This window comes from Enhydra lutris, unplaced genomic scaffold, assembly GCF_002288905.1.
Source record: "Enhydra lutris kenyoni isolate GAN:26980312 unplaced genomic scaffold, ASM228890v2 scaffoldscaffold84, whole genome shotgun sequence".
Taxonomy (NCBI): Eukaryota; Metazoa; Chordata; class Mammalia; order Carnivora; family Mustelidae; genus Enhydra; species Enhydra lutris.
This window is the reverse complement of record NW_019154168.1, coordinates 879,994-907,779: the sequence shown is the minus strand read 5'-3', so window position 1 is coordinate 907,779 and position 27,786 is coordinate 879,994. Positions and strand designations below refer to the sequence as shown.

General features: G+C 35.4%; 1 protein-coding gene across 2 annotated transcripts in view; it reads right to left on the bottom strand.

The window, feature by feature from the left end:
- LOC111161351 (ATP binding cassette subfamily D member 2) overlaps positions 1-24,228 on the bottom strand; it is a 63,794-nt gene extending 39,566 nt beyond the window's left edge. Inside the window, exons 1-6 of one of the 2 annotated variants that reach the window (XM_022524952.1) lie at positions 23,141-24,228; positions 21,392-21,572; positions 11,277-11,398; positions 7,589-7,757; positions 6,842-6,936; positions 2,662-2,807 (exon numbers count right to left, since the gene is read on the bottom strand). In XM_022524952.1, the coding sequence (XP_022380660.1) occupies positions 2,662-2,807; positions 6,842-6,936; positions 7,589-7,757; positions 11,277-11,398; positions 21,392-21,572; positions 23,141-24,079 (1,652 nt within the window). In that variant the 5' untranslated portion in view covers positions 24,080-24,228. The remainder of the gene's footprint in view (positions 1-2,661; positions 2,808-6,841; positions 6,937-7,588; positions 7,758-11,276; positions 11,399-21,391; positions 21,573-23,140) is intronic. The other variant, XM_022524953.1, reaches the window with a different exon arrangement.
- Between the last annotated feature and the right edge of the window lie 3,558 nt (positions 24,229-27,786).

The following is a 27,786-nucleotide window of genomic DNA, read 5'->3' as shown; positions in this document are numbered from 1 at the left end:
TTTGTAAAATTTCCAGCTTTCCTCTTATTATTGATATCTAGTTTCATACCATTGTAATGGGAAAAGAAGTACTTGGTATGATTTCAATCTTCCTAAATTTGCTAAGACTTGTTTCGTGTCATATGATATTCCTAGAGAATGTTCCATGCATGCTTGAGAATATCTATTTTGCTGCTGTTGGATAGAATGCCTATATATGTCTGTTAGGTCTGTTTGGTCTAAAGTATGGTTCAAGTTCAATGTTTCTTGTTAATTTTCTGTCTAGATGATCTATTTGTGGTTGAAAGTAGGGTTCTAAAGTCCCTAGGTATTAATGTATAGTTGTATAACTTTCTTCAGATTTGTTAGTATTTGCTTAGTATATTTAGGTGCTCCACTTGTTGGGTGCATATATATTACAGCTATTATATCTTCTTGACAAATTGACCCCATTATCATATAATGACCTTCTTTGTCTCTTGTTAACATTTTTCACTTGAAGTCTATTTTGTCTGATAAAATCATAGCTATCCCTGCTCTCTTTTGGTTTCCATGTACATGGACTATCTTTTTCCATCCCTTCACTTTCAGGCTGTGTGTGTCCTTAAAGCTGAAGTGAGTCTCTTATAGGCAGTATAGAGTTGGGTCTTGTTTTTTATCTTGCCAGCCACTCTATGCATTTTGACTGGAGAATTTAATCCATTTACATTTAGAGTAAGTGTTAATAGTTAAGAACTTACTAATGCCAAACTAAGCCAGTTTTCTGACTTTTTTTTTTTGCATTCTCTGGCCCCTTTCTCCCTCTCTTGCAGCCTTCCTTTGTGAATTGGTGATTTCCATAGTAGTTCTCTCTCTGATAACTTTCTCTTTATCTACAAATCTACAACGGGTTTTTGCTTTGTTTTAAAAACCTAACTTCAATTGCATACAAACACTCTACCCTTTCACTCTCCTTCTTTTAAGTTTTTAACATCACAACTTATCTCTTTTTATATTGGAATTATACTACTTATAAATAGTTATTTTTATACTTTGTCCTTTATACTTATATTTAAGTGGTTGATACACTGTCATATTAGAATATTCTGAATTGACTATATATTTACCTTTACTGGTGTATCTGTCTATTTTCATGTTTTTTCATGTTACAAGTTACCTTCATTTCAATTCCAAGAACTCCTTTCAGCATGTCTTATAAGGCAGGTCTAGTGGCAATGGATTCCCTCAGCTTTTGTTTGTCTAGGAAAGACTTTATTTCTCCCTAATTTCTGAAGGATAATTTTACAGGATTATGCACTTTTCTATGCCTTGGAAATATCTTGTATTGCTCAGGTCATAGCTATGTTCAAGAATTGTATCTTTCATATTATATAGGAAATTTAAAATAGCTAAAAATGTAAAATTTATATATATGATTTTATTTAGATTAAGAGAATAGAATTCTATGACAGAATATTTTCCTCATGATTTTATACCTTATAACCTAAATTAAAAAATTAAAGTCAGTCTACTTAACACCTTAATGTCTGAAACTTAAGTGTTGGCTACATAATTTAATTGTCAGATTCAAAACGTTTCCCAAAAGCATACAGAGGAAGAGATAATGATTCTGGTGTATAAAATGTTATCTATTTTATGTTAAACATAAGAATTCATGACACTGCTCACATCCAACATTTTCTTAATGCCAGTGCAATTCGTTCTCCCATACTTCAAGTAGCTTCTTACTACTAACATAAGTCTTACTTTAAAGCAAAGAACCTCACAAACCCTCATGTTCCTAACTATAACATGTGGTCTAAAAATTAGACCAGGGGGCAGGATGGTACAAACACTTTTTGACAAAAGAAAAGGGGCAAGAGAGACAGGTGATAGTACCTTACTTGATGTAACTTTTATATTTGTTCTGTCTCTGTACTTCCAGCCTAAGTGCTCTATTATGTTCCACAGAGTAGCCATCTAATACATGAGTGCTCTGTAATGTCCACCTAGCCCAGGGTGATGACAGATGGAAAAGATGAGCATGAGTGTGCCTCTTCCTCAAATTTCATTTTCTCTCACCCACAATAAATATTCCAAATCCTCAAATATAACTTTGTATTTAGATGTTTCTAAATTGTTACAAGGAAAGATGGCTAAAGACTTCAGAAGAAACAATATTCTTTTAAAATATTTCTATGCTTACTTTACACTCATTTGTAATTTTTTAAATTAAGGTAGTTTCAAATCATTAATTAATAATATAGCATAACTGTAATAAAGACTATTTTATGGAGGCTCTTCAGATACAAGCAAACAATATTAGAACATATAAATGTATACAGTTTGATGAAAAGACTGGTATACTATCCAAATACAGCTTTGTCTGTGAGAAGAGATAATCTGACATCCAAAGCAATCAAGTCATTCCTTCGATTAGCCTGCTCTTCCTTGAGACTAACATCTATAGTCTTTGAGTGCTCCATATATCTAGATAGATGTGAAAATAAAAAGAAGTGGTTTTGTCCTGGAAACTCTCATAATCAAAGCAACAATGAAACTTTTTTGAATAACTGAATTTGATTTTCTTAATAGTTTCTCTCAGTGAAAACATGTTTAAAGATTATAAACTGAGGAGCTTAAGGAATCAAGATAATTCAAAAGCAAACTGAAATTTTCTCATGATATAAAATATGTACCTACCTTTGTGGAATATAGAACATATGTTGGGGAGGTGGCTTATAGAGGACTCCTTCATACACAGGCCAGAGCCCGCTTAAAATTCTGAAGAGAGAACTTTTCCCACAACCATTAGGACCAGTTATCAAAAGATGCATTCCTTCTTGTACCTGAAGTAAGAAATAAAATGATATACTGCTATATTTAAAAATGATTTCATTTGGCAGCATTTAAAAGTGATTCATTTTTTAAAAAAACTTTCAAACACATGATAACCCAGGGTAGGCAAGGATAAAAAAAAAAAAATCAGGATGGAGAATTTCCAGTTTTGCTCTGAAGCTAAAAGCATGATAAAATAATCCAACTCCAAAGGAAATGAATCTTCTTGGAATGAGCACTGCCTTTCTAAAATTTTAATTGAGGTCTTGTCATCAGATACTACACACATATGTAGAAACACAGCCACATGGGAAATAAGAAAGTATAAAATTTTTAATTAAAATACATTTAATTTTACTTTATTTATTTTAATATTTGGTTAAATTTATATTGAATTCAAATACAACTCTGTTGTATTTGTTGGTTGGAGTTATTAGCTACAAAGCTATTCCAAGATCCAGCTGGGTAGCTTAATTTTATACTTCAGCAGTCTGAAATGTTACACAGTCACAAAAGCCCATAATCAGTCAGATGAAATGATTCTAATTCTGTTTTATTCACAGATGGAGAAAATACATTTACCAAACCAAGACAGAGGAAAGCAACAGGATTATAATTTAGTCTTATGTCTAGGAATGAATTTAAAACCTATATATATATATATATATACATACATATATATATATATATATTTAAAACATATATATATATGTCAGAAGTCATTTATCCATTATCAACTGGATGGTTCTCTTTAGAATCTTCCATTTTATTTGTCATTTAAATTTAAACAGTTTAATTTCATGAGTTCCCGTTCCACCCAATAGGTTCACGAAGTTGTCTTAGTATGATATTTGAAGAGTATTAGAAAGAACAAGGAAAAGGAACAGCATTTAAAAATTTGCTCTAAGGACAAGGATAACATTTCTAAGAACAAATGCTATTTTGTAATGGTGATTAAAAAGTGAATTACAGCATCAAAGTATGAAGGAAGGGGGCTTCCACCTCTGGGTGACTCAGTTGTTAAGCATCTGCCTTTGGCTCATGTCATGGTCCCAGGGTCCTGGGATCAAGTCTCCATTGGGCTCCCTGCTCAGCGGGAAGCCTGCTCCTCCCTCTCCCACTCCCCCTGCTTGTGTTCCCTCTCTGGCTGTGTTTCTCTCTGTTAAATAAATAAGTAAAATCTTAAAAAAAAAAAAAAAAGTATGAGGGACAGAACTCTACAGTATGCTTGTAGATAAAGCTTTGTATAATATGGATACAAATATCTAAGTATTAATGATATAGAATATATCATACTGAAAATTCAAAGATGAAAAAACATTATTATTTGGATTAGCCAGTATAAGGAGTCCACTCCATGTCGGCACATTGTATATAACATAAGCTGAAAACTTTTTGTTGAAAGAAGGTAGTAGAAAGAGGGAGAAAGGGAAGGGAAAGAATAGGGTTGGGATAGGGTTAAGATAAAGGAACTAGGGATGTATATAATAAGTATATGTAAAGCAAAAATTGTTGAGATATATATATTCTGTCTAAATAATTAGACATTTCCTCTGTAAACATTGATTATTTACCATGTGCCAGACATTCTTCTAGGCACAAGGGATATAGGGCTACCCAAGGCAAACTCTCAGTTCTCATGGTTTACATTCCAATGGGAAAGATGGAAAAAAAGACATGAACAAAAAATTAGGTAGTGATAAATGCTATTATAATAGCAAAAGAAGAAAGATGCATTTGAGAAAGATGGTGGCATTGTGGGGTTAGAGGCAGTGGTGGTAGTGAGCAGTGCTCCTTTTGAGTGAGTGGTCAGGAAAATCCTCTTTGAGGAGGAAATATTTCTCCTGAACCTGGGTGACAAGAGAAAACCAGTCAGAGCTAACAGAGTATTTCAGACACTGGACACAGCTATCCCAAGGATGTAAGATGGGAGTAAGCTTGAGTCTAAACATTTTACTATAGGTATTTTTTCTCCCTAATTGTAGCCAAACTGAAAAGCTATTTTGATAGAATAAAGTTCAAAGAAAATCCTGGGAAAAGCCCCAAAAGAATTAATCTTGTGACTTGCTGTGCTCTTTTACTAGAGAGAAGTTAGTTAAGGAAGTGTAAATTGTAGAAGCATCAATACTTCCCAAATGATATTTTTAAAGGTACGTGCCATGGCAAAAGGCATAGTCATAAAATATTTTAATAGCATCATTCTCAGGAATTCTCAGATATTTAACACATTTTGAGTCCTAATAGAAGCCTTTTCCATATTCAAATTATTTTACTGGCATAAATTTTCCCATGTTTAGTAAATAGCAAGCGTGAGGCAAAAATAATTCCCACATTCATTGAGTTTTCTTCTCCAAACAGTTTTTTAATTCCACAATGTCTACAAAAGGATGAGAACATTTTCCTCTAGAAACCTGTTTATTTGTCAATGCATACAGAGGAAACAGAACTTTCATTACATTTGGGACCTGACACTTTAAATAAGTGTCAGAAAAATACCAGTTATCATAAAGTGTACTATAGTAACATGTATCTTTGTAGAAGTTCAAAATTCATGACATTTTTGTTAGATTATGTATTTTAAAATTCATATTTTTTTATAAAAAATAAACAGAGCCCTGAGTTTTTTCACAGAAAGAGTGTGATATGTCCACAATAATGCAATTAGTAGGTGGCAGAATTTAAGACTTACTGTGTTTAATAAATGGAGCAATGAGAATTGATATTATGAAGCCTAACCTGACAAATTCTATATAAAAAGTCAGAAATTATAAATTACAAACTATTAATAAGTAATTAAACATCTCATGCATGGCTCTTCAAATGTTTTGTTTCAAATCTACTTAAGATTATGGTACATCATTACACCTAATAGGTACTCATGACCAGATCCAAATAATTAAATCAGTCTGTAGGTCTATAAATGGAAAAATAAAGCCTAACCAAGTTGTAGTTAAAACACAATTTCTCAGGAGACTGGGTGGCTCAGTGGGTTAAGCCTCTGCCTTTGGCTCAGGTCATGATCTCAGGGTCCTGAAATCAAGCCCTGCATCGGGCTCTCTGCTTGGCAGGGAGCCTGCTTCCCCCTCTTTCTTTGCCTGTCTCTCTGCCTACCTGTGGTCTCTCTCTTTCTGTCAAATAAATAAATAAAATCTTTTAAAAAACCCACAATTTCTCATATCTATTAACACAGAATTTCCCTATGTTCAGTATTTATCATCTTCCAGCATTCTTATTCATTTGCAAACCCATCCTTAAAATTAAACCTATACTGAGGTCCGTACTAAAATAATTTGTACATGTATTCTCATGCTTGTAATTCTGTTACCAAGTCCAATCATGTCTTTGAACTACGCTTAAATGCCTGCATTATAATCATTTATGCTTATCTGCAAATTATTTTGTACTTGAATTCCAAAATGTATGTTTAAATTGTACAATGCTTTAACTTAGGGCTTCAGGTTTGTTAAGCAATTTTTACATCTTGGTTTTTGTAATAAAGACATAGAACAATAAATAAAAAGATATCTCTTATTCTCAACAAAATTAAAAACTAAAAATCCATGAATCTTCTCTTTTTTTTCTAAATGGAAGATGTGATCATTGGAAATATAAATTGAATTTAGGTAATATACAATAACAGAAGTAAACTTGCTAAGGACCTCTTTCCCTATATTATAGTAAATATATTACAGTATAGGCTTATATTTTGAGTAATCCCTATAAGGAAAAAATTAAAATGTATTTCCAGATATTAATTTCTGAAGAATTTTTCTTTTGTTCCCACAAGTTACCTTGTACAGGCCCTCAGTGCACTGAAAAATTTTGATTTTCAACCTGGCAAAGAGGCAGTAGAAATCAAATTTCTCTTTCTCTTTGCTTTCTGAGGAAGTAACTGCTTCTGTAATTGAGCCACTGTGCATACCTTTCTTGATTTCCCCTCCTTTCCATACGCTCCTCCAACTATTTAACATAAGGTACATGAATTCTGAGTTGTTTTGTATTAGTGTGATGGCAACAATCAGAAGATTCTTGAATATCATCTTACTTTGAAGTTTAGCCTGGAAGCCACCACTTCTCCCGTTGGTGTAATTATGGGAACATTTTCACAAATAATTCCATGATCCACATCAATAACTCTTCCTAAAAGTTAAGGAATAGTTCAATTTATAAAAGCAATTGCATGTTGCATCTACATCTAGAGCAAATTTTAATGTAAATGTGGACATTCTGATATATATATTTGGAAAATCTTTTTCAGAAACATGATTTTACAATAATCTAATGTCAATATCATAATGAGAGCAAGATGGGATAAACTCTATCTGATAGAACCCAGCCATATTCTTTACAATTACTTATTTCACTAAATTGACCTTTCCTATTAAAAAAAAAAAAAGATACAGCACAGCAAAAAGGGAATTAAGGCAAAGAAGAGTACAATTTTTAAAAATGTGATAACCAAACTTAAGTTTAAAAACATAGAAGGATGAAGAACAATAAGATGTTAGCTCTAATTCTGTGTTTGAATTTTAAAAGCAAACAATTTGTTCTGCCATATGGGCAGTTTCCAAAAATAATTCTAGAAATTTGTCCTAAATACAAGTAGCATAATTTTCTTATGGTAATGTTAGTCACCACTCCTCAAATTGCAACACTAATTTTAGGAAGAACTGTTTAAATAAGCAAGTATTTGTTCTTTGTAAATGATAAAAGGTATCTTCTAGAAATGTTTGGTTCTGTTGCTAAAGTAAATGTTTAAGTATAGGAAAATTTAAAACATTTGATTCAGTACCTTTGATCTCCAGCGTGTCACTGAGGGGTACTTCTATGTTAGCTTCATTCTTGCTGTGGCTTTCAGACTCTTGCATGACAACAGCTCTCTTATAAATGCCTCTTTTCACTTCATCGAAGACCCAAAACATATTGTACACTCGAGCAGTATAGCCTGCTAATTCGGTGATCTAAAACCAACAGAGGGGGTAAAATAGAGTTAATATATCCAAGACAGACTTTTTAAAAAAGATATGCAATCCTATCAGCTTTCCTGATTTAATCTTAAAGATCTTATTTTACTCTACATGAAAAAAAAAACCATCTGATAACTATCACAAGTAACAGTAAAAGAGAAAAACCAAGAGAGAAACACAGCAAGGTGTCGATGTCAGTTTGACTGGAATTACAAAACCTGTAAAAAATTATTCGTTCAAGCCAGGGTCCAAAATAAAATGTTAAGATTTTGAATGTTAGTGAGGTCTAAAGATCCTTCAGTCAAATTTCTGATTTGGCTCCATTTACATGACAAATTTTGTTTCCAGAAAATTAGAAATTTTGTGAAAACTTAATGTCATAATGATCCTTTGTTTTGACATCTTTTTTTTTTTTTTTCAATTTAAAACAAGATTTGGGGCCTCTGGGTGGCTCAGTGGGTTGGCCCCTGCCTTCGGTTCAGGTCATGATCTCAGGGTCTTGGGACTGGGCTCTCTGCTCAGCAGGGAACCTGTTTCTCCCTCCCTCTCTGCCTGCCTCTCTGCCTGCTTGTGATCTCTCTCTCTGTAAAATAAATAAATAAAAAATCTTAAAAAAAATAAAACAGAAGATTTTAAATATAAGAAAAACACATTTTTTTTTCTTATCATTAAATGAATGTTTTTGAGTCAAATTGATTGTCAACATTCCTGAACTTTACCAAAGGAAATACCCCTCAGTGGATATCAATATTGCGAGTGAGCTCAGTGAAAAGGTTCAAATCCTTTTCAGTCCAAATCCCACAGCTCAGCTTCTTTTCAAGCCAAACATGATGTACGGCCAAAGAAAAACATTAAATATGACTTTTATTCTAGGTGAGATTATAAAATGAGATCAATCTCTGCTTTAGTCCACAAGGCTCAGTAGAATGGGGTCTTGCTCTTATTCTGCCAGTTATCCAATTTAGAAGAAAACTCCTGCTGTTTTTCTGTTACAAGAACACCTTGTTATCAGGGTAATGTGAAAGGTGACTCATCTCCTGTCAAGACCATCTTCCTCAGTGAAAAGGAAAACACAAAAACCATTCCATTTTAGGAATATTTACCAGGAAATTGGCACCAATAAGCAAGGCATGTCACTAACAAACCGTGGAATAATACAATACAATGTTGACATTTATGTAAGATTTATGTGTGTGCAAAACCGAAGCCATAAATGAGTAGGTGTTTTTATCAAAAGCCTTCCACTGCATGTCTCCACTGTCATTAGCATTGCATTTCTATATATTAATGTTGTAATGATTTAAGAGGTAATTTCTAAAATGTTATCTTGAAGAATCTCTTGAGATCCCTAGTGGAGGAAAACAGAGCTAAGAATTAACAAAACACAGATTCAAAAGAAACTGGGGTAAATATATTTGCAAAGAGAAAAAAATCCAAAAACTAAATGCACGGGTCAAAGAAAGGCAGGAGGCAATGAGTTAATACAGTGGGATGTAGGATGGAATGGGCAGAGCGTCTCAAAAAATCAGAGAACATGACTGTGGACAAATGACTTTGGTATACATGGCAGGGAGTTTGCCCTGGGACTCTTATGCTGAAAAGAGATCTTGTTCCCTGTGGAACTAGCAGAGAGAAGGCTTGGGGCTTTCATGTGCTGTCACAGTGGTAGTAAGATTCTTAGGAATTAAGCATTCTATGATCCCAAGCACACCCAGGGAAAATAAAGCAAAGTGCAATTATTTCTTGTATTAGATACAATATAGAAAAACTGGTCAATATTCTTTCTGTGAATATTGACTGTGAAATACTTTAGATAGCAAAGTATTTTAATATGATATGGATAAAATTTTGATTTGTCATTTAATTTTAATAAGGGACTTGTTACATCAAAAAAAACTATCCCTAAAACTCTCTCTATAGATTATCAAAATTACTACTTGAAAAAAAAATTAAAGATTTATTTATTTATTTATTTGAGAGAGAGAGATAAAGAGAGCGTGTGTGAGCACAAGCAGGGGCAGGGTCAGAGGAGAGAGAGAATCCACAAGCCAACTCCCAGGTTGAGGATGCAGCAGACACAAGGGCTGGGCAGGGGGTGGGGGTGATAGGGGTGGGGAGGTGTGGGGGGGTGGTAAGGCTTGATCCCAGGATCCTGAGATCATGACCTCAGCTGACACTGAGAGTCAGCCACTTAACTGACTAAGACACCCAGGCACCACTGAAAAAATTTTTAAAAACTGAGTTGTTTTGGTATGTGACCCTAAACAATTGGTTTTACTTTTTTATTTTTATTATTTTTATTTTTTGTAAAAATCTTAATTATTTATTTGACAGAGACACAGCAAGAGAGAGAACAGCATGGGGAATGGGAGAGGGAGAAGCTGGCTTCCCTGCGAGCAGGGAGCCCCGAGGGCTCGATCCTACGACCCTAGGATCATGACCTGAGCTTAAGGCCAAACACTTAACAAACTGAACCAGTCAGGCACCCTGGTTTTACTTTTTTAAGGAACCCCAATTTGATAAATCAGTTGTTGAATGACACTAAAAATTTTGTGAACAAATCACAAAGTTTGTTACTCTTTTATATGGTCTATTCAAGAATGATTTAATTGGCAGAGGAATTTGTAATGATGCTCTGGCGATTCATATTGATACAAAAGTCACAGCAGTAATTAATGGTTTTCACCATTAATTGGGAATATTCATGGGAATATCATATAATAGATGAAATAAATAATTTCTAATTTTAACCCTCTGATATCTGCAAGTCTTATTACCATTTTTTCAGCAAATATTTCTTGACCACATGCAATATTCCACAAATTAAAATGAATATTAAAATGCAAAGATAAGTAAACTGATGCTGCTTTCCACTCAGGGTCTGGTGGGCAATTATAACGTGGTATTGCACCAGAACACAGACAAGGAAGACCCAGACTTCGCAGAGAAAGTAGAATCACAAGAGGGTTTTAGATGTGGTCAGTGAAGGTTGACTTGACATGAAGGATGAGTAAAAGTTTGCAAGGTATATAAAAATTATTGGCTAACACTTATTGAGTTCCTAAATATGTGTTGTTTTAAATATTCTAAGTATATTAACTCACAACAACCCTACCAAGTAATGCTACATTATCTCCATTTTACAGATAAGGAGACAAACAGATTAAGGAACTTGATCAAGTTCACATAATTTGTACATACTAGAGCAAGATTTTAAATTTAGGTGCTCTGGTTCCAGAATCCGTACCTAATAGACTTTTTTTAAAAAACAAATATGTCGTACTACAGACAGAAAAAGAGGAGTTACAATTAAGAGCAATTAAGAATGTAAAAACCAGAGTATTAGCAGCAATACATGTGGGAGTTGCTGCCCTTTATCTTGATTATACTCTTAGGAATTTTTAGTAGAGAAAAGATATGTTTACAAATTGCTAAGTAAATCTGATAATTTACATTTTTCCTGATTTTCATATGTATTATTTTAATCAAATAGACAACAAGAAATGCCAGTACCTCTTTGTATGAAGACATAATCCTTTCAATAGCATCGGCTCCAGAGGCCAATAAATTTCGAGCAGTGGTAAAGGCTTCTGTCCGTTCACTAACCATAGCTTGTTTTTGGCCATCCTCTAGATCTAAAAGCAAATTACAAAACTATTGAGTTTTTTCAGGTGAACTATTTTCTTTTTACAAATGAAATTTCAGCTAAAAAACCCACATGGTAAATATTTCATTAGTTATTTCTTTATTTAAAGCTTCCTTTTATTATTTTTCTAGGAGGAGAGTTAATATACTTAATTAACAATTAAGTCTACTTTCATTTAGCATTCATTTAACCCTTTCCAAATTCAATTCTCTACCCCTCTTATGGCTAGGTAATAAAATACTACGGATTTGGTCAAGAAAATACTAATAACTGGAATATAAGCAAATATTTCTAGTGTGGTTCCTTCAATTGAATTGCAGATTAGCTGACCTTCATAATCTAGACTCAGTTCATCTGTTTCACCTAAACTGCCCCTACATTCCACAGCACCTCAAACATGCAATATTCTGTTTATCCTTTGGTATTTGCATATACCATTTCTTCTGAGTTTAAAATACTTCCCTTCCTTTTTTGCCTAGTTCTTTCTTCATGAAAGTTAACTCTTTAATATAGGTTTCCGTGGAAAACCTTGTCTGGCTTTTCCAATGGATTATAAATTCCTTAAAGGTCAAGACTATGTTTTGTATTCTTTATTCCTGGTACCAAGCAGAGTGCCTAGCACATGGTACTCCTCAGTGTGTACTGAATGAATGCATAGGTGAGTAAATGGATAGGTGCATGAACATCCTAAATTTCTGTCAATGCAGAATTATGGACAAGAGTAGGAGTTAGACTAGGTTTTTTTTTTTTAAAGATTTTACTTATTTATTTGACAGAGATCACAAGTAGGCAGAGAGGCAGGCAGAGAGAGAGGAGGGAAGCAGGCTCCCCGCCGAGCAGAGAGCCCGATGTAGGGCTCAATCCCAGGACTCTGGGATCATGACCTGAGCTGAAGGCAGAGACTTTAACCCACTGAGCCACCCAGGCGCCCCTAGACTAGGTTTGAATCCAGGCTGTACCTCTTATTGACAAATGGTAAGATAAGTAGAACAAGCCAGTTATCCTCTCTATGCCTATTTTCTCATGTGTAAATGAGGGAATTAATACTAATATCTGAAACAATTCTATCTCAAAGGATTGTTGTGGGGCTTAAACGTGAAATACAAATGAAGTAGTAGCCCAACCCATGGCCCATAATAAGTGCTCTAAATGTTAGCTGGTATTACTTTCTCTAGTTATTATTATTATTATTGCATACTACTCAATTCAGTCTTATTCTTCTAAATTATTCTCCCCAGTCATTACTTTAAACTTCCCATCAATATGATTCTCTATTTGGTTCTTCTATAAATTGTCTCCAAAGTTCTAAATTAAATACTGTAAACTAATGAAAGTATTAGAATGATATGATATAGATAGCCATAGGCCCCTTTTGATATATATTTCTCTCTGGTTTATCTCAGTGTAGAAGTTTTTTTGTTTTTGTTTTTCTCTATAACAATGCAGATATTTAACTTGTGCCCTCCTAGGACCACCAGATACTTTTACCTTTACTTGCTCATAGACAGCTCAGCTGAGTTGGGAAGGGATCCATGCATAATATAAGGTAGAATTCACTCAGCAGATATTTACCGAACAACTAGATGTGCAAGAATTTAGGCAAGGTGTTATAAGACATATAAGGATAAATGTGATTTTCAGACTCTTTCCTTAAGGGCCTCATGGTTTGGTAAGAAAGAGAAGACAAGGGGCGCGTGGGTGGCTCAGTGGGTTAAAGCCTCTGCCTTCGGCTCAGGTCATGATCTCAGGGTCCTGGGATCGAGCCCCGCATCGGGCTCTCTGCTCAGCAGGGAGCCTGCTTCCTCCTCTCTCTCTACCTGCCTCTCTGCCTGCTTGTGATCTCTCTCTGTCAAATAAATAAATAAAATCTTAAAAAAAAAAAAAAAGAAAGAGAAGACAAATTCCTAACTAACTGTGGAGAGCAGCCTATGAAGAGAGTTAATGTGAAGTGTTTGCAGAAGGCAGAAAATCATTTCTTGCTGCAAGAGACAGGGAATGCCTCATGGAGGAGCATACTATGAGAGAGGCCTTGAAGACTATGTACAATTTTAACAGATTACAAGTACAGCATAAGTAATAGCACAGAGAAAGGAAATTTGAAGCAATGTCAACTGAATGATAAATAGCCTTGTCATGTAACAGTATGGGTGGTGTCAGGCACAGATTTCATTTGAGCATCAAAATCACCATATGTTCATGGGGACCTTCTATGATAGTCCAGTACGGCCCCTCCTAGTTCTACTGTCAGTCACTGCTTTGCGAACTACCTTTAGTTTCCTTGAAGTTAATTAGTTTCCCTAAGAATGAAAAAAAAAAAGGGGCGCCTGGGTGGCTCAGTGGGTTAAAGCCTCTGCCTTCGGCTCAGGTCATGATCCCAGGGTCCTCGGCTCGAGCCCCGCATCGGGCTCTCTGCTCGGCGGGGAGCCTGCTTCCTCCTCTCTCTCTACCCCTCTACCTACTTGTGATCTCTATCTGTCAAATGAATAAAAAAAAAAAAAGTTTTGAGTGCTGGTAGAAGTGAGTAGTGAAAGATGTGACTGAATAAATAGACTGAGAATGGAACGTCGATATTCTTAAATACATTTAAGTGTGTGACAAAATTTAGATAGCTACAAAAAAATTACCGAATGATTCTCAGCGAACTACCAAAATAATGAATTGCTGTATCAGTTAAAGTTCTAAGATAGTTTTGGCTCATAGAGAATCTGGCTGATATCTAAAACAATTATGGCATTTTATGAATTTGGGTTAAAAGGGGTTTGAGTAGCAGCTTGCATCGACAGCCTCTGTTAAGAAGGAGAAACATGGGGCGCCTGGGTGGCTCAGTGGGTTAAGCCGCTGCCTTCGGCTCAGGTCATGATCTCAGGGTCCTGGGATCGAGTCCCGCATCGGGCTCTCTGCTCAGCAGGGAGCCTGCTTCCCTCTCTCTCTCTCTCTGCCTGCCTCTCTGTCTACTTGTGATCTCTCTCTGTCAAATAAACAAATAAAAAAAAATCTTTAAAAAAAAAAAAAAGGAAAAACATGAGCACAGATGGACTTGTATTTGATATGTCATGGTACTTTCCAGGTTGCTTTGGCAGATTAATGCCTACTGGGCTTTCTTCATGCTTTTAGCAACAAAATTACAAATCTCTGTGAACAGATTTCATCTGACTTTTATTCTACTGGTTGTTTTTTGGCAGGTACTATGAGAACAGTGCCCGTAGTATTTTGTCATGCACTCAACAGCCAATTGCATAATCTCTATGAAAAAAACAGATTCCTTAGTTTCAGAATATAAATTCGTGACCTCAGGAACTCATTTATATTGTATCATAGGTCAACCCATTTTATTTTCCTCACCAAATATTTTAAACGTTTTGTCAAATGTTTCTCACTTGAGGATATAATATTTAACATTATATCTGCTCATCTTACTGCTACTTTACAGCTCCACTAATAAAAGGTATTATATTGAAAATGATGACTTCTGCTATTACTCACTGAAAAGGTGAGAAAGGATTTAGAAACTAAAATTATGTCATTAGACGCTTGTCAAAACCCATGCAAGTGTACAATGCAAAGAAATACACCCTAATGTAAATTATGCACTTCAGTTAATAATGCATACATATGGATTCATCAGTTGTAACAAATGTACCACACAAATACAGGATGTAAATAATGGTAGAAACTGTGGAGGAGAGGAGACATTTGGAACTCTTTGTACTTTCTGATAGGTTTTTTCCATAAACTAAAAACTGCTCTAAGAAAATTAAGTCTATTAATTTTTTAAAAGTGAAAAAAAAAAAGTTGGTTATTCCTCTGTGCTTTTTCTTTGGACTTATAACCTGAGTTTATTTCTTTTCATTTGCACTTTACCCTTATCATCTTGACAAATCTCAAGCTTTGTGCAATGGCAGTATCCTAACCAATGAGGTTTATCCCAGGTGAAACTGTTGCTAATTGAAAACTATCACCTTGACAAATCTCAGCAAAAACTTATGGTCTTTTCCTACCTCATACCATATATAAATATCAAATCTAAATGGTTTGAAGATCCCCATGTGAAATGAAAAACCAATAAATTTCTAGAAGATAAAATAGGAAATTATCTTCATGTCCTTGGATTAGGGAAGTATTTCTTAAACAGGACATAAAACCACTAACCCCCCCCACACACACAAAAATGATTGATAAATTGAACTATGTTAAAATTATGAACTCCTCTTACACACTGTTAAGAGACTGAAAAGTATGAATAGAATGGGCAAACTGGTATTTGAGATTGTGTGTGTGTGTATGTCTGACGAAAGTCACATTACAGAGTACATAAGAGCTTTGAAACCAATAAGAAAAAAAACAGATAAGTCCATTTAAAAGTGAACAAAAAAATCATTGGTACTTCATAAGAAAAGCTACCCAAATGGCAAGTAAACAAATAGAAAGTACTTAATTTCATTAGTCATCAGAGAAATTTAAATTAAAACCACAACAATGTACCACTATGCACTCACAAAAACACTAAAATGAAAAAGACTGACATCAAATATTAACAAATGCTTGTGGAGCAACTAGAACTCTCATACATACTGTATGATACTATTTATAAAAGTTTCAAACCCAGCAAACACTGATGAATGGTTAGTAAAATAATTATCATTACTGCAGCATGTTTGAGGCAGGAATAAGTTGGGGATGCGATAGTGGACTGAGGATGGGGATAAAACTGGAAGGAGTTAGGGGTCCTGGGATTAAGGTATGTTTCTATTTTTTGTGACTAGTGATTATGTATATGTGTTAACTTTGTGGCAGTTCATTGAGTGGTACACTAGCAACTGGGTCCTTTATGGCCTGTATGTTATACTTTAAAAATTCCAGCTGCCAAATATAGCTATGTAATAGGGATAGCTAATTATAGCTTAAAAGTACATCTTTCACGTGTTTTGCTAATTACTGTTACAATAATTGGTCAACAGGAGAGGAAGTATATTCAAATTGACCCATAATATAAAATTATATTCCAATAATTTTACATTAGAATATGAAACACTAATACAATAGGAGTTATGGATATAGCCTTATTGGAGGTACATTTTAGGAATAAAAAACATCACCCATGTTACTAGGTGATGATAGAGTTTAGTTCCATTCTTAAGAGCAGTATCTCTTGATTGCTACTCTTGATGGGCCACCTTATACTAACAGACCACCAGCAGACAGACACCACTGGCAGTACTAGCAGCTTAGATGCTTTCTTCAATATTACATGTCTGTGATAAGGTCTGGCAGGAGGGACCTATAAATGGCTTTCTCTCACCTTGCCCAGAACTGTTCTTGATATGAAGAGAAGAAAAGTGGCCTATAACATTAAAAAAAAATTGAGGGGATACTAGATGACCAAGAGACACAGAAAAGATGCTCAACATCACTCATTATCAGGGAAATGCATGTCAAAACTATAATGAGGTATCACCTCACATCTGTCAGAATGGCTAAAACGCAAACACAAGAAACAAGTGTTGGCAAGGATGTAGAGGGAAAGGAACTCTTGTATACTGTTGGAGGGAAGGCAAAGTGGTGCTGCCACTGTGGAAAACAGTGTGGAGGTTCCTCAAAAAATTAAAAATAGAACTACCACATGACCTAGTAATCTTCAGTAAGGGGAATTTACCTAAAGAATACAAAAAATGTATTCAAAGGGATACATGCACCCCTATGTTTATAGCAACATTATTTACAATAGCCAAAGTATGGAAGCAGCCCAAGTGTCTATCAACTGGTGAATGGATAGAAAAGATGTGGTATACATACACAATGGAATATATTCAGCCATAAAAAAAAAAATGAAATCTTGCCATTTGCAACAACAGTTGAGTTGCAACAACAAGAGTTAGAGATTACAGTGCTAAGTGAAATGAGTCAGTCAGAGAAAGACAAATACTATATGATTTCACTTATGTGGCATTTAAGAAAGAAAGTGAATGAGCAAAGAAAAAAAAAGACTGAAAGAGAGAGAGAGAGAGAGACCAAGAAACAAGCTCTTAACTAGAATGGCTATCAGATGGGAGGTGGATGGGGGAGATGTGTGAAGTAGGTGATGGGGATTAAGGAGTGCACTTGCCTTGATGGCTTCCAGGTGATGGATGGACTTGCTGAATCACAATATTGAACACCTGAAGCTAATATAACACTATGTTAACTATACTGGAACTTTAAATTTAAAAAATTGAGATGAGGGGCGCCTGGGTGGCTCAGTGGGTTAGAGCCTTTGCCTTCGGCTCTAGGTCGTGATCCCAGGGTCCTGGGATCGAGCCCCTCATCGGGCTCTCTGCTCCGCAGGGAGCCTGATTCCTCCTCTCTCTCTGCCTGCCTCTCTGCCATGTTGCAATCTCTGTCAAATAAATAAATAAAATCTTTAAAAAAAAACTGAGATGATATCTCCCCAGGTAACTATTTTCTTCATATAATTTCAGTCTCTCTCTTAATATAAAATAAAGGGGGTAATACCCTATAAAAAACAAAATAGAAAATAGACATAATTAACTATTCCAGTGCCTCTTTTTCAACCATTTGGTCACATGATTACTTAGTGTCAAATTAAGTTAAACACCTTCTAGAGCAATTTCCAATGCAGGTAATATGGAGGCAGCATTATGAAGGGCAAAAAGGCAGTGCACTAGGAATTATATGGTGTCTTCTATCCTTCGTGCTTCCATGTACCATTTATGCAATTCTGGGGCTCCAGACTAGAAGACTCGGAAGCTCCTCTTTTCATGTGAAAATAGCATGATTCCATTTGCAATTTCATAATGGGAACTTAAATATAAACATAATCCTGTCCTTACCATAAGATTGTAAGTAAATAGTATGACAAAACTATTGTAGAACCATTTTTCTTACCTCCTCCAAAAAAAAAAAAAAAGAAAGAAAAGAAAAATTATGCATGCTCTTCCTCCTATTGGCGTTTTTACCTCTGGTTTGTTAATTTCCAAATGCCTTGCTCCTTTAACTACAATAACCATGCCAGCAAACATCTATTGAGCCTTTCTTATGAGGCAGGCAATATTCTAAGTTTCACACATGCCATCTTCTTTAATCCTTGTAACTACCTTGCTATAATTTCCCCCACTTTGGAACTGAGAAAACTGAAGCTCAGAATGGTTAAATGATTTGCCCATAGTCACAGCCTTACATAGTAAGCAAATGACCCAGCATTTGAACCCAGAAAATCTGACTCCAGTACCCACATGGTAGAAATATAGTAAATATTAACAATTGCTTCCACCTAAGTTTTAACTCTACACAAGGACTGTTTCAAAGCACATTAAATGCTTTATATATAATTTCCTAACAATTCGGTAAGATATATACTCTTATCCCTATAGTTAAGATGGGAAAGCTGGGACATAAAAACTTATGTAACTTTCTCAAGGATGGATAAGTATTAAACAGCAGAGTCAAAATTTGACCAGGGGCCTGCTTCTTTCTCTATTCTTTTCTTTCTTTTCTCTATTCTACTTTTTCCCTTTTCTCTTTGCCGTATCTCTTTTATTCACCCACTTTTTTCCATGTATTTTTGTCTTAAAATACACAGTATCATGTACTTGGTTCATCTCTAACATAAGGGACAATGCAGGATGCATATGTGTAAATTAAGATTGAAGACAACATTAGAATATAGGGTATGTAATTGCAAGACCTACAGCCTCAAAGACATATCATTATCTAAAAAAAATAAATAATTTTATCTGAGTAGAATAGTAACTTAATATTTTCATGTGTTAAATTATTATAGGTCAAATATATTTAGTAAAAATATGCACATAAAACATTATAAGCATACAGGTAGTAACTTAAGAAATTACAGAAGATCTTGAAGTGTACTCTCATAATGTTGACATATGAATTTACTTTTTGTCTATGTAATTGTCTTATTGCTTCTCTTTGTATAAAATTTTCTTCTAAAGGAAGCTTTAAGAATTACCTTGTTCATTTGCATAAATGTAATTATTATCATAATTTCTATTTAAAATTTTAATGTTTCTTTAGTTTAATAAGATATTTTCAGGATTTATAAGATTTATTTTTAAACATCTTATTACATCACCTGTAGAAGTAAGACTGTTAGATTCTTCGCACACACTGTTTACTTCTAACTGGTCTCTGTGGGATTAATTTGTCACCATTAATAGCCACATTTTCTCTGTTCTATGTTGAATACTTCAGGGTTTTCTAATAAGACCAGTGCTTCCAAGGAATAACATAACTACACCATAATCTTGTCATTGGGGTTATCTCTAATATACATTATGTATGAAACTTTTATCCATAAATTTAAAGAGACTCACTATGAATATCTGATGATTTTGTCAAGTTTCTTAGTAAAACTAATCTTAAGACCATAGGTTTTTAAGTGTCTTTTTTTCTCTAATACTCTTCTGAAAAAATAATCATTTCATTATGGAAGGATTAAGTCTAAAAGTATTATTACTAACAATGCTCTTTTCAATTTAAACTTATTCAAATTATTTTAAAAAATAAAGTATGAAAATAGATAAAATTTAGTTTTACTAGCAGTCTTAATACATTGGCTATTAGAGAGTTATGATGTAGAATATATTTGGTATATGTATAGTACTCATCACAAAGGATTGACAAATCTTAATTTACTAAAGTGACAATTTTAGGTTAAGAATGACTCAAATTTGACAAATAGTTTTACAAGAATTGGGTAAAGCATTGAAGCACAGTTTCAATATATTAAAGAAAAGGTAATTTTGTCTTTGTTTTTATTAGATGACTTCAAACAAATAACTACTGATTCTCAATTCTATACCTAAAATAACTGTAATATAGTGTGAATTCTTCACACTGTTATTAGTGTTATTAGTCTTTTGTTTTCTAGGTAGTAATTGTCACCATATATCAAGAACAGCAAGAGTATGCTCTGTACTTCATAAACATTATTTTACTAAATCCTCACAATGACTCTCTGAAGTAGCCTTTCTGATTTTCATTTTATAGATGGGGAAACTGATTTTTATAAAGTTTAATTAACATGACTTAGAGGATACAGGCAGGAAGAGGGAAGCCAAGATTTGAGCAAAGCTCTGTCTCATTACAAAGCCCATGCTTTTCTCTAGTGCCTTCAACACCAAGTCCAATTTTGGTCAAGTGGTTTTTAAAGAGGAGGGAGAATATTTTGGAAGAAGAAGAAAAAACAATCCTCCTTTAATTAATCCTCCCCGTCCTTGCCAATTACAACCCGAACTCCCATGTTAGGTTTTATACAACATTTTAATGTTGTCCTTCTTGCCCTTATCTTTTTTAGTTATTCCAAAGGATGAAAATGTTGGTAAAAACCACTGAGATAGTGATAGAATAGAATTAGATGCCTGCAACTTGCTAACCCCTACCTCCACAATGCCACTAAGTCATGCTACATAGGTTGTTACTGGTATTACCTGTGAGTAAAGGAGACCTTGTTCTATGGCATGAAACATTCCCTGATATAATATTCCTTGTTCCTTCATGTAGTCAACCAGTTCTTCAAATCACAAGTCAGGGCCAATCCAGTTATAGAATATTTATAGACTAAAAGCATAGGATGTGCAGAACTGAAGTTTACAACACATGGGGAGAACTTGTATAATACTCTTTTTGAACGTATTATTTTGTTTTGAATTTAAGTGCAAACTAGAGAATCATTGTGTGTTAGGCAGAATAATTGAAATTGCTCAAGGTCACCTCCTAGAAACACTGCATCAGAGATCTCTGAAATATTTCAGAGCTAGAAAGGTGTTTAGAGCTCTTTGTCTTTTTTTTTTTTTACATAGCTGATCTTATTATTGTATGTTCAAGGTCTGTGACTTTTTTCTGACCAGTAATGAACATAGAATAATGACTGCAGACACAGTTTCACTCACACAAAACCAGCAGTGACACCTTCAAGAGAACTAATCTTAAACATATACTTGAGATTGAGCATAAATATCATTACCACCATCTGCAAAGCCAGTTGCAGTGATAATAGGTACAGCCACCATAATTAGTCCACTGCTGCTCCAAACATACTTCATCAAGAATTGCTCTATCATGATGTACCACAAACGTTTGGATAAAATGAGGTTCATCTGATCTGCTAAAGCTTTGTAACTTTTCTGGAGTTGCTTCATTTCTACCTATGGAGGGAAAAAGAGATAAGAATTAACCTAGCATGAGCTATAAAATTAAATAGTGTATGTTTGAGGACTTTCTTAAAAGATAAGAACATATTATTTTGTTTTATTTAGTATAGTATTATCTATGATTCTAAAGGTAATAAATACAGATAACTATCAGGAGTAAGCATTATTATCTAGTTTTGGTCCCTTGTATTATTTTTAAAAAACCATAATACTTAGTCAATATAATGTTAAGTATAAAATACACATAAGTGATTTATAATTATGATTTCAAAATGATATGTATAAGGTATTAAAATTAAATAATATCCTGTAAGAGAAGAATAAACAATGTGAGAACCTTATCTTTTTTTGATTGAACCAAAAATACCTAAAAATAAAAACATGACACATACATGTGTAATTAGACTCCACTTTTGAACTAACTCTATTGGATTTTGTTTTAAATGCAAGAAGCCTACAGCATGCTGTAATTTACATCACTGAGTTCAATGAGTCAAGAGGAATGACCAATCAGTATGATTAATATAACACATGAGACCAATTTTCAAGTGGGAATAGAAGTCCTATATTTGCTTTAAATCTTCTTCTTCATGCTGCTACTACTTTAAAATTTTTTTTGATAATTGAAGATGCTTCAAAAATTAAATGATTTTCTTTGGTAATTAAAATACCATTTTCAGTTTTAGAATTCCTTAATATTTCATTTGCAAATTCATTTGTATTAAGATTTCAGATGGATCACCTTAAAAATTTCCATCATAGTTAATATTCTAAAGTTACTTTAATGCACTGCAAGCTTATGTAATTAGGCTAACTATTTTAGGGACCTACTTAATGTTGAAAATCTTTAATATTTAAAAATAACATTCTGGAACGCCTTTTCTCATCCTCATTTCTCCTATAATCTTAGCTTTTCCCTCAAAGCTAGGCAAAATTTCATTTCACTGCCTTTTTTTATTTGTCTCAAACTATGGTGCTGAACATTAACTAAGACTAATGCAAATGCTATTTGTGAGACACATTCTCCTGCAATTCTGAGGACTGAGGTCACTCCATTGACCAGACATGCAAAACTGTCAAACACGTCTTTCACATAAAAGCATGGGGTTTTTTCCCCCTCTTGAAAAACAAAGGAAACAATGACAACAACAACAACAAGAATACCATCCTCAATTTTCTATCCTGGTGAAATGTGTTTACTGAGTTTCCAAACAAATATTTCCCTCTAATGCTAAGACCAACCAGTTAGAATTTAAGTTTTAGGCAATGCTTTGGAGAGAATTCTGAGCATATTTGGGTAGCTGAGGGAAAGTAGTCTGCTTTTTCAGGTTGCTGAAAATCTTATCCCCATGTATCTTCAGAGAAGTTTGTACTCCACAGTTCTTGAACAGCTTGTAATTAGAAAGGTAAGGAAGCATATATTTCAATACAGGTTTAGATGTCATAGAAATCTAAAACGCTAAAGAAGTGGGTCCATCAACAGGACAACAGATGGTATCTAGCACTGCAGTGGCAGCTGGAAGAGTCTCACATTTCACTCATCACCTTAATTTCTATCTTACCTTATGTCCTCTGTAAAAGGCAATTTCTTCGACATTGGCTATAATTCTGGAGTGCACATACCGCAAATAGCCTTTTCTGTGAGCTTCTTCGGCCACCAATTTACCAAATTTGGGAGAGCAGGCTTTCAAAACTTTAGCTGTGGCATATACCACAAGTCCTGCCAATAGAGTGGGCCCGATAGGACTCGCTCCTCGGGATGTAGCCGTCTGGATGAGCGTATAGGAGGTCAGGATTACATCTAAAATAGGCTTGGTCAGATTGGAATATAAGTGAGCCACAGACTGGGAGAACATCATAATATCCTCAGTAAGAGACTGGTCAGGGTTTGCCAGCCTCCCATCCATATTGATCACTTTATAATAAGTCTGATTTGTAAAATAGGTTTCATAGGCATGGTCTACCAGGCGAGTTCTGAAGGCCAAAGCCAGTTTGCACTCCAGGTACCTGATTGCACTGTTAACAAAGGTGGCAGGGATGGCAATCATAAGCCACTTGATTAATTTGATGATGAAAGTCCGAGGCTTCTTTTCCACAATGCTTTTCACGATTTTTCCATCCAGACCAGCCACATAGATAGACAGAAAGGTTCTTGAGATTAGAGCCACCGAGTGGAGGCAGAGCCAGCCTGTTTCAGTGGTCACAAGTTTTGGAAAGAGAATTTTCCGAAGTTCTAGGAGCTGTTTGAAAAAATCTGCATTAACTCCAGGACAAGGTTTTTTACAAGTGTTCTCGGTGCAATGCAGTATTTCTCTGTTCTCTGCAGCCGGATAAACTGCTTCTTTTTTCTTCCTGTGGCCAGATTGCTTTAAACGCTTGCCAATGATGGGGTAGAGTGTTTTCAGAGCATATGCCGCAGCCACCAGGCAGGCAGCCCTTTTAGCAGCACTCGATCTGGTCCATTTCACCCCATCAGCTGCTGCATTTAGCATATTTGTCATTTTCCCAGTTACCCAAACAGGCTTCGAAAAGAATTGGTTTTAAAAGATCATGCTCCACGGGAGTCCCCGGCAAATGTTTCAGAAAGTCCTACAGCGTTCCATAGTCTGCAGCATTTCTCCTCTTCTGTTTTTTGTTTTGTGTTTTTGTTTTTAATGTTGCTCTGCTGTAACAGATGCAGCAGAGCTCAGACTCCACAGCATCTATAGGGATGAATCCCTCAGAAGCTCAAGCTGCACCAAGCCGCCCCAGGCTCCTCCCTCTCAGCCTCCTCATTGGCTGGGGGAGCGGTGGGACCTTGGAATCCTCGCTGCCCCCCTTTGAACCTTGAATGAGGAGAGAGCAAAACGAATTACATCTTTAAACAGGCGTTCAAAGAGTTAAACGTCTATTTTTGGAGAGGTCGAATCAGGGCAGCTGCTGGCGACAAAACCTGACCTAGCTACTGAGCATGCTCAGCGTCACTTAGAAGCCCACTTAGAAGCGTCACTGAGAAGTTTTAGAATATACATCTCTTTTCTAAGGTTTTAGTAGGTACCATAAGGGAAAGAGCAAAAAGAAAGGGAGATTTTCAAGAGCTATAAAAGGAGATGGGCGCGCCTGGGTGGCTCAGTGGGTTAAGCTGCTGCCTTCGGCTCGGATCATGATCTCGGGGTCCTGGGATCGATCCCGCATGGGGCTTTCTGCTCAGCAGGGAGCCTGCTTCCTCCTGTCTCTCTGCCTGCCTCTCTGCCTGCTTGTGATCTCTGTCTGTCAAATAAATAAATAAAAAATCTAAAAGGAGATGAAGGAGAAGGAACTAGGGAGCTGAGGGAGGAGGGACAAGAGGGTTAACATAAAAAGAAGCTGAAAAGGATATGCAATGAATCTAAAACGGAGAGAGAAGAAAGTGACAAGTTTGGAGGGCACTGGAAAGAACAAAGTAGCGAATACTTAGGTCTGTTTTTTGGTGCCGCTCCCCTTCCCCGGGGCATTTTATTTTTCTCTCTCTGTGATAGCACATGAAGTCCCAAAACGTATAAAACAAGCTGTGGTTGAGGGTATGTTTTTTGGTTTTTTGTTTTTGGTAAATAAATGGAAGTCTTCTGTATTATAAAAAAAATAATTATTTGCTGTACTTTCATCCCCGTGTTTACTTGTCCTTATAATAATAAAAATCTTCCAGCCCCATAACTGCTATTTTTAGCAATGGAACATATTTATTTACAATGTGACTATTAAACCAGTGCAATATTTCACTTCTTCCATCTCCTAGTGTCATTTAGATAGTTGTTACTTGGAGGTATGTGACTCTATAATCAAAAGTTACCATTTGGGAATCCAACCCGAGTTAGATGGTGCAAATAGCTTCTCCAGAACCTTACTTATTTTTCAAGAGTTTTGCTTGTTTTTGTCTTTTTCAAGCTTTCGTTTTGTTTCTTTTGTTTAGGCTTAGACATAATCTTCTGGTTACTTCCCATTTCCATCTTGGTTATTTGATAAAAGCCAAGTGTGTTAATGAAAAATTCTGTACATCATGAATGGAGGACTTACACTGCTTAAATAGTCAAGAAAATTCTGCATATTTTAAAAAATGTAAAGGGCCCTTTTTTTAAAGGTAGGGATGGGTATTTTCTCAAATATGCAAAAACATTTTTTCTTTCCCATGTGCTCCTCCCCCCATACACAACATACACATTTTAGTCATCTGAAAGTCTGAGAAAATATGCATTAAACAGAGGTCAGCAAATTACAACCCAACCAGTGAGCCAAATTCAGCCCTTGAGCCAAGAATAGTTTTACATTTTAAAGTGGTTGAAAATACATCAAAAGAGGCGGGCCTAGTTGGTTAAGTGTCTGCCTTGGGGCTCAGGTCATGATCTCAGGGTCCTGGGACCCAGCCAAACAGCCAGCAGCCTGTTTCTCCCTCTCCTTCTGCCCCTCCCCTGCTCGTGCTCTTGCTCTCTTGCTATCTCTCAAATAAAGAAATAAAACTCTAAAAAGAAAATACATCAAAAGAGGAGTAATATTTTGTGTTGTGAAACTTTACTGAAATTTTTATTTCGGCATCCAGAAATAAAGTTTTATTGGAACATAACCATACCCTTTTATTTACTTATTGTTTATACTTTTCAAGCCACAGTGACAGAATTGAGTAGGTGAAACAGAGCCTAAATATTTACTACCTGACTCCCTTCGGAAGAAGTTTGCCAACCCCTCTGATAGAATATAAAACCGGTCTCAGTGTTGAATGATCTTCATTATTCATTTGACTATGAGTAAAAAACTATTCTAACTTTTATAAGTAACAGTATTCATAAGCTTTAAAAACTCTTTTCCCGTGTACCTATATTAATTCCAAGAAACATCACAGGTCTCTCTTGATTTGTTTGCATTCCATTCAGCAAATGTATAATGAATGAGTGGCAAATTTCTACAAGTCTCTTTGATAGTTGGCCATATTAGCAGGCACAATCATCTCATTAAGACTTTCTAAGTCTGTATGTAGAGATGATAGTGTTATAGTGATTATTTTCAACATGTTTTATTCTTAATCTTATGCTTTTTATGTACCAAAATAAGGGTGTCAGACATTTACAAATTTTAATTCTTTATATCTCTCTCCTGACTGTGACAGGACAAGTGAAAGGCCAGGGTAAACTTAAGTGGGAATGACAGGAGGATGTTCAGCCAGGCAGAGCATGCTACACAGAGGCATGTGTAGGTGTAGGTCAGAAAGCAGCTGGCAGTTGACGCAAGTGGCTTACATCACTGGCAGAGGACAGCCATTTCCTAGAAGGAGCAGTGCAGTGGGAATCTAGATGCAAAGAACATTAGAGATCCAAACAGGCCCACACATAATTATAGGTAGGTCAGTTTACAAATTGGTACTGAGGCTGGGGTACAGGAGCAAGGTTTTAATGTGTGGAGTGAAAGACTTGTTAGAATGAGGATGTAGGTATGAGGAAAATAAGATAGAAATTTGGTTGCTAAAATTGTGTACAAGGAAAGTTGAAAGCTAGTTACTAGAACTGGGGAAAAGGTCATTGTGAGATTTGACTTGATACTGAGCCCCTTAAGTACAGACTAACTAAAACCATTGAAATCCTTCTCCTACCCTTCATTCCCACCCTTCATTCCACCCTGCTCCCAAAGGTCAGATTTGGTCCCAGCATCTGAGACTATGTTCCAGCCTTCAGAAAATTCAAAGGAAGAATTCAAGATGATAGAAAACCAAAGAGGTAGGGGCGCCTGGGTGTCTCAGTGGGTTAAGCCTCCACCGTTGGCTCAGGTCATGATCCCAGGGTCCTGGGATCGAGCCCCGCATTGGGCCAGGGAGCCTGCTTCCCTCTCCCCCTCTGCCTGCCTCTCTGCCTATTTGTGATCTCTCTCTCTCTGTTGAATAAATTTAGAAAAAATCTAATAAAAAAAAAGAAAGAAAGAAAACCAGAGAGGTAATTCCAGTTGGAAATATATGCCATTTAAGTAAGAAACTAAGAATGTCAAGGTACTTCTTTCATTTTTTATACTGGCAACATTCAGTTAAAACAAAGATAATGTTAATTTGCTTTGAATTCCAAATTAAGTGAGAAAAAGGATGTTGAAAAAAAAATCACTTGTTACTAAACTAAACATAATTCAGCCTAATTTCTACTCAAGCGTCTCAATTTTACATGTTTGTATGGAAAAGTGTTAAAATTTTCTTAAGGGGGAAAATAATCTTAGAAAA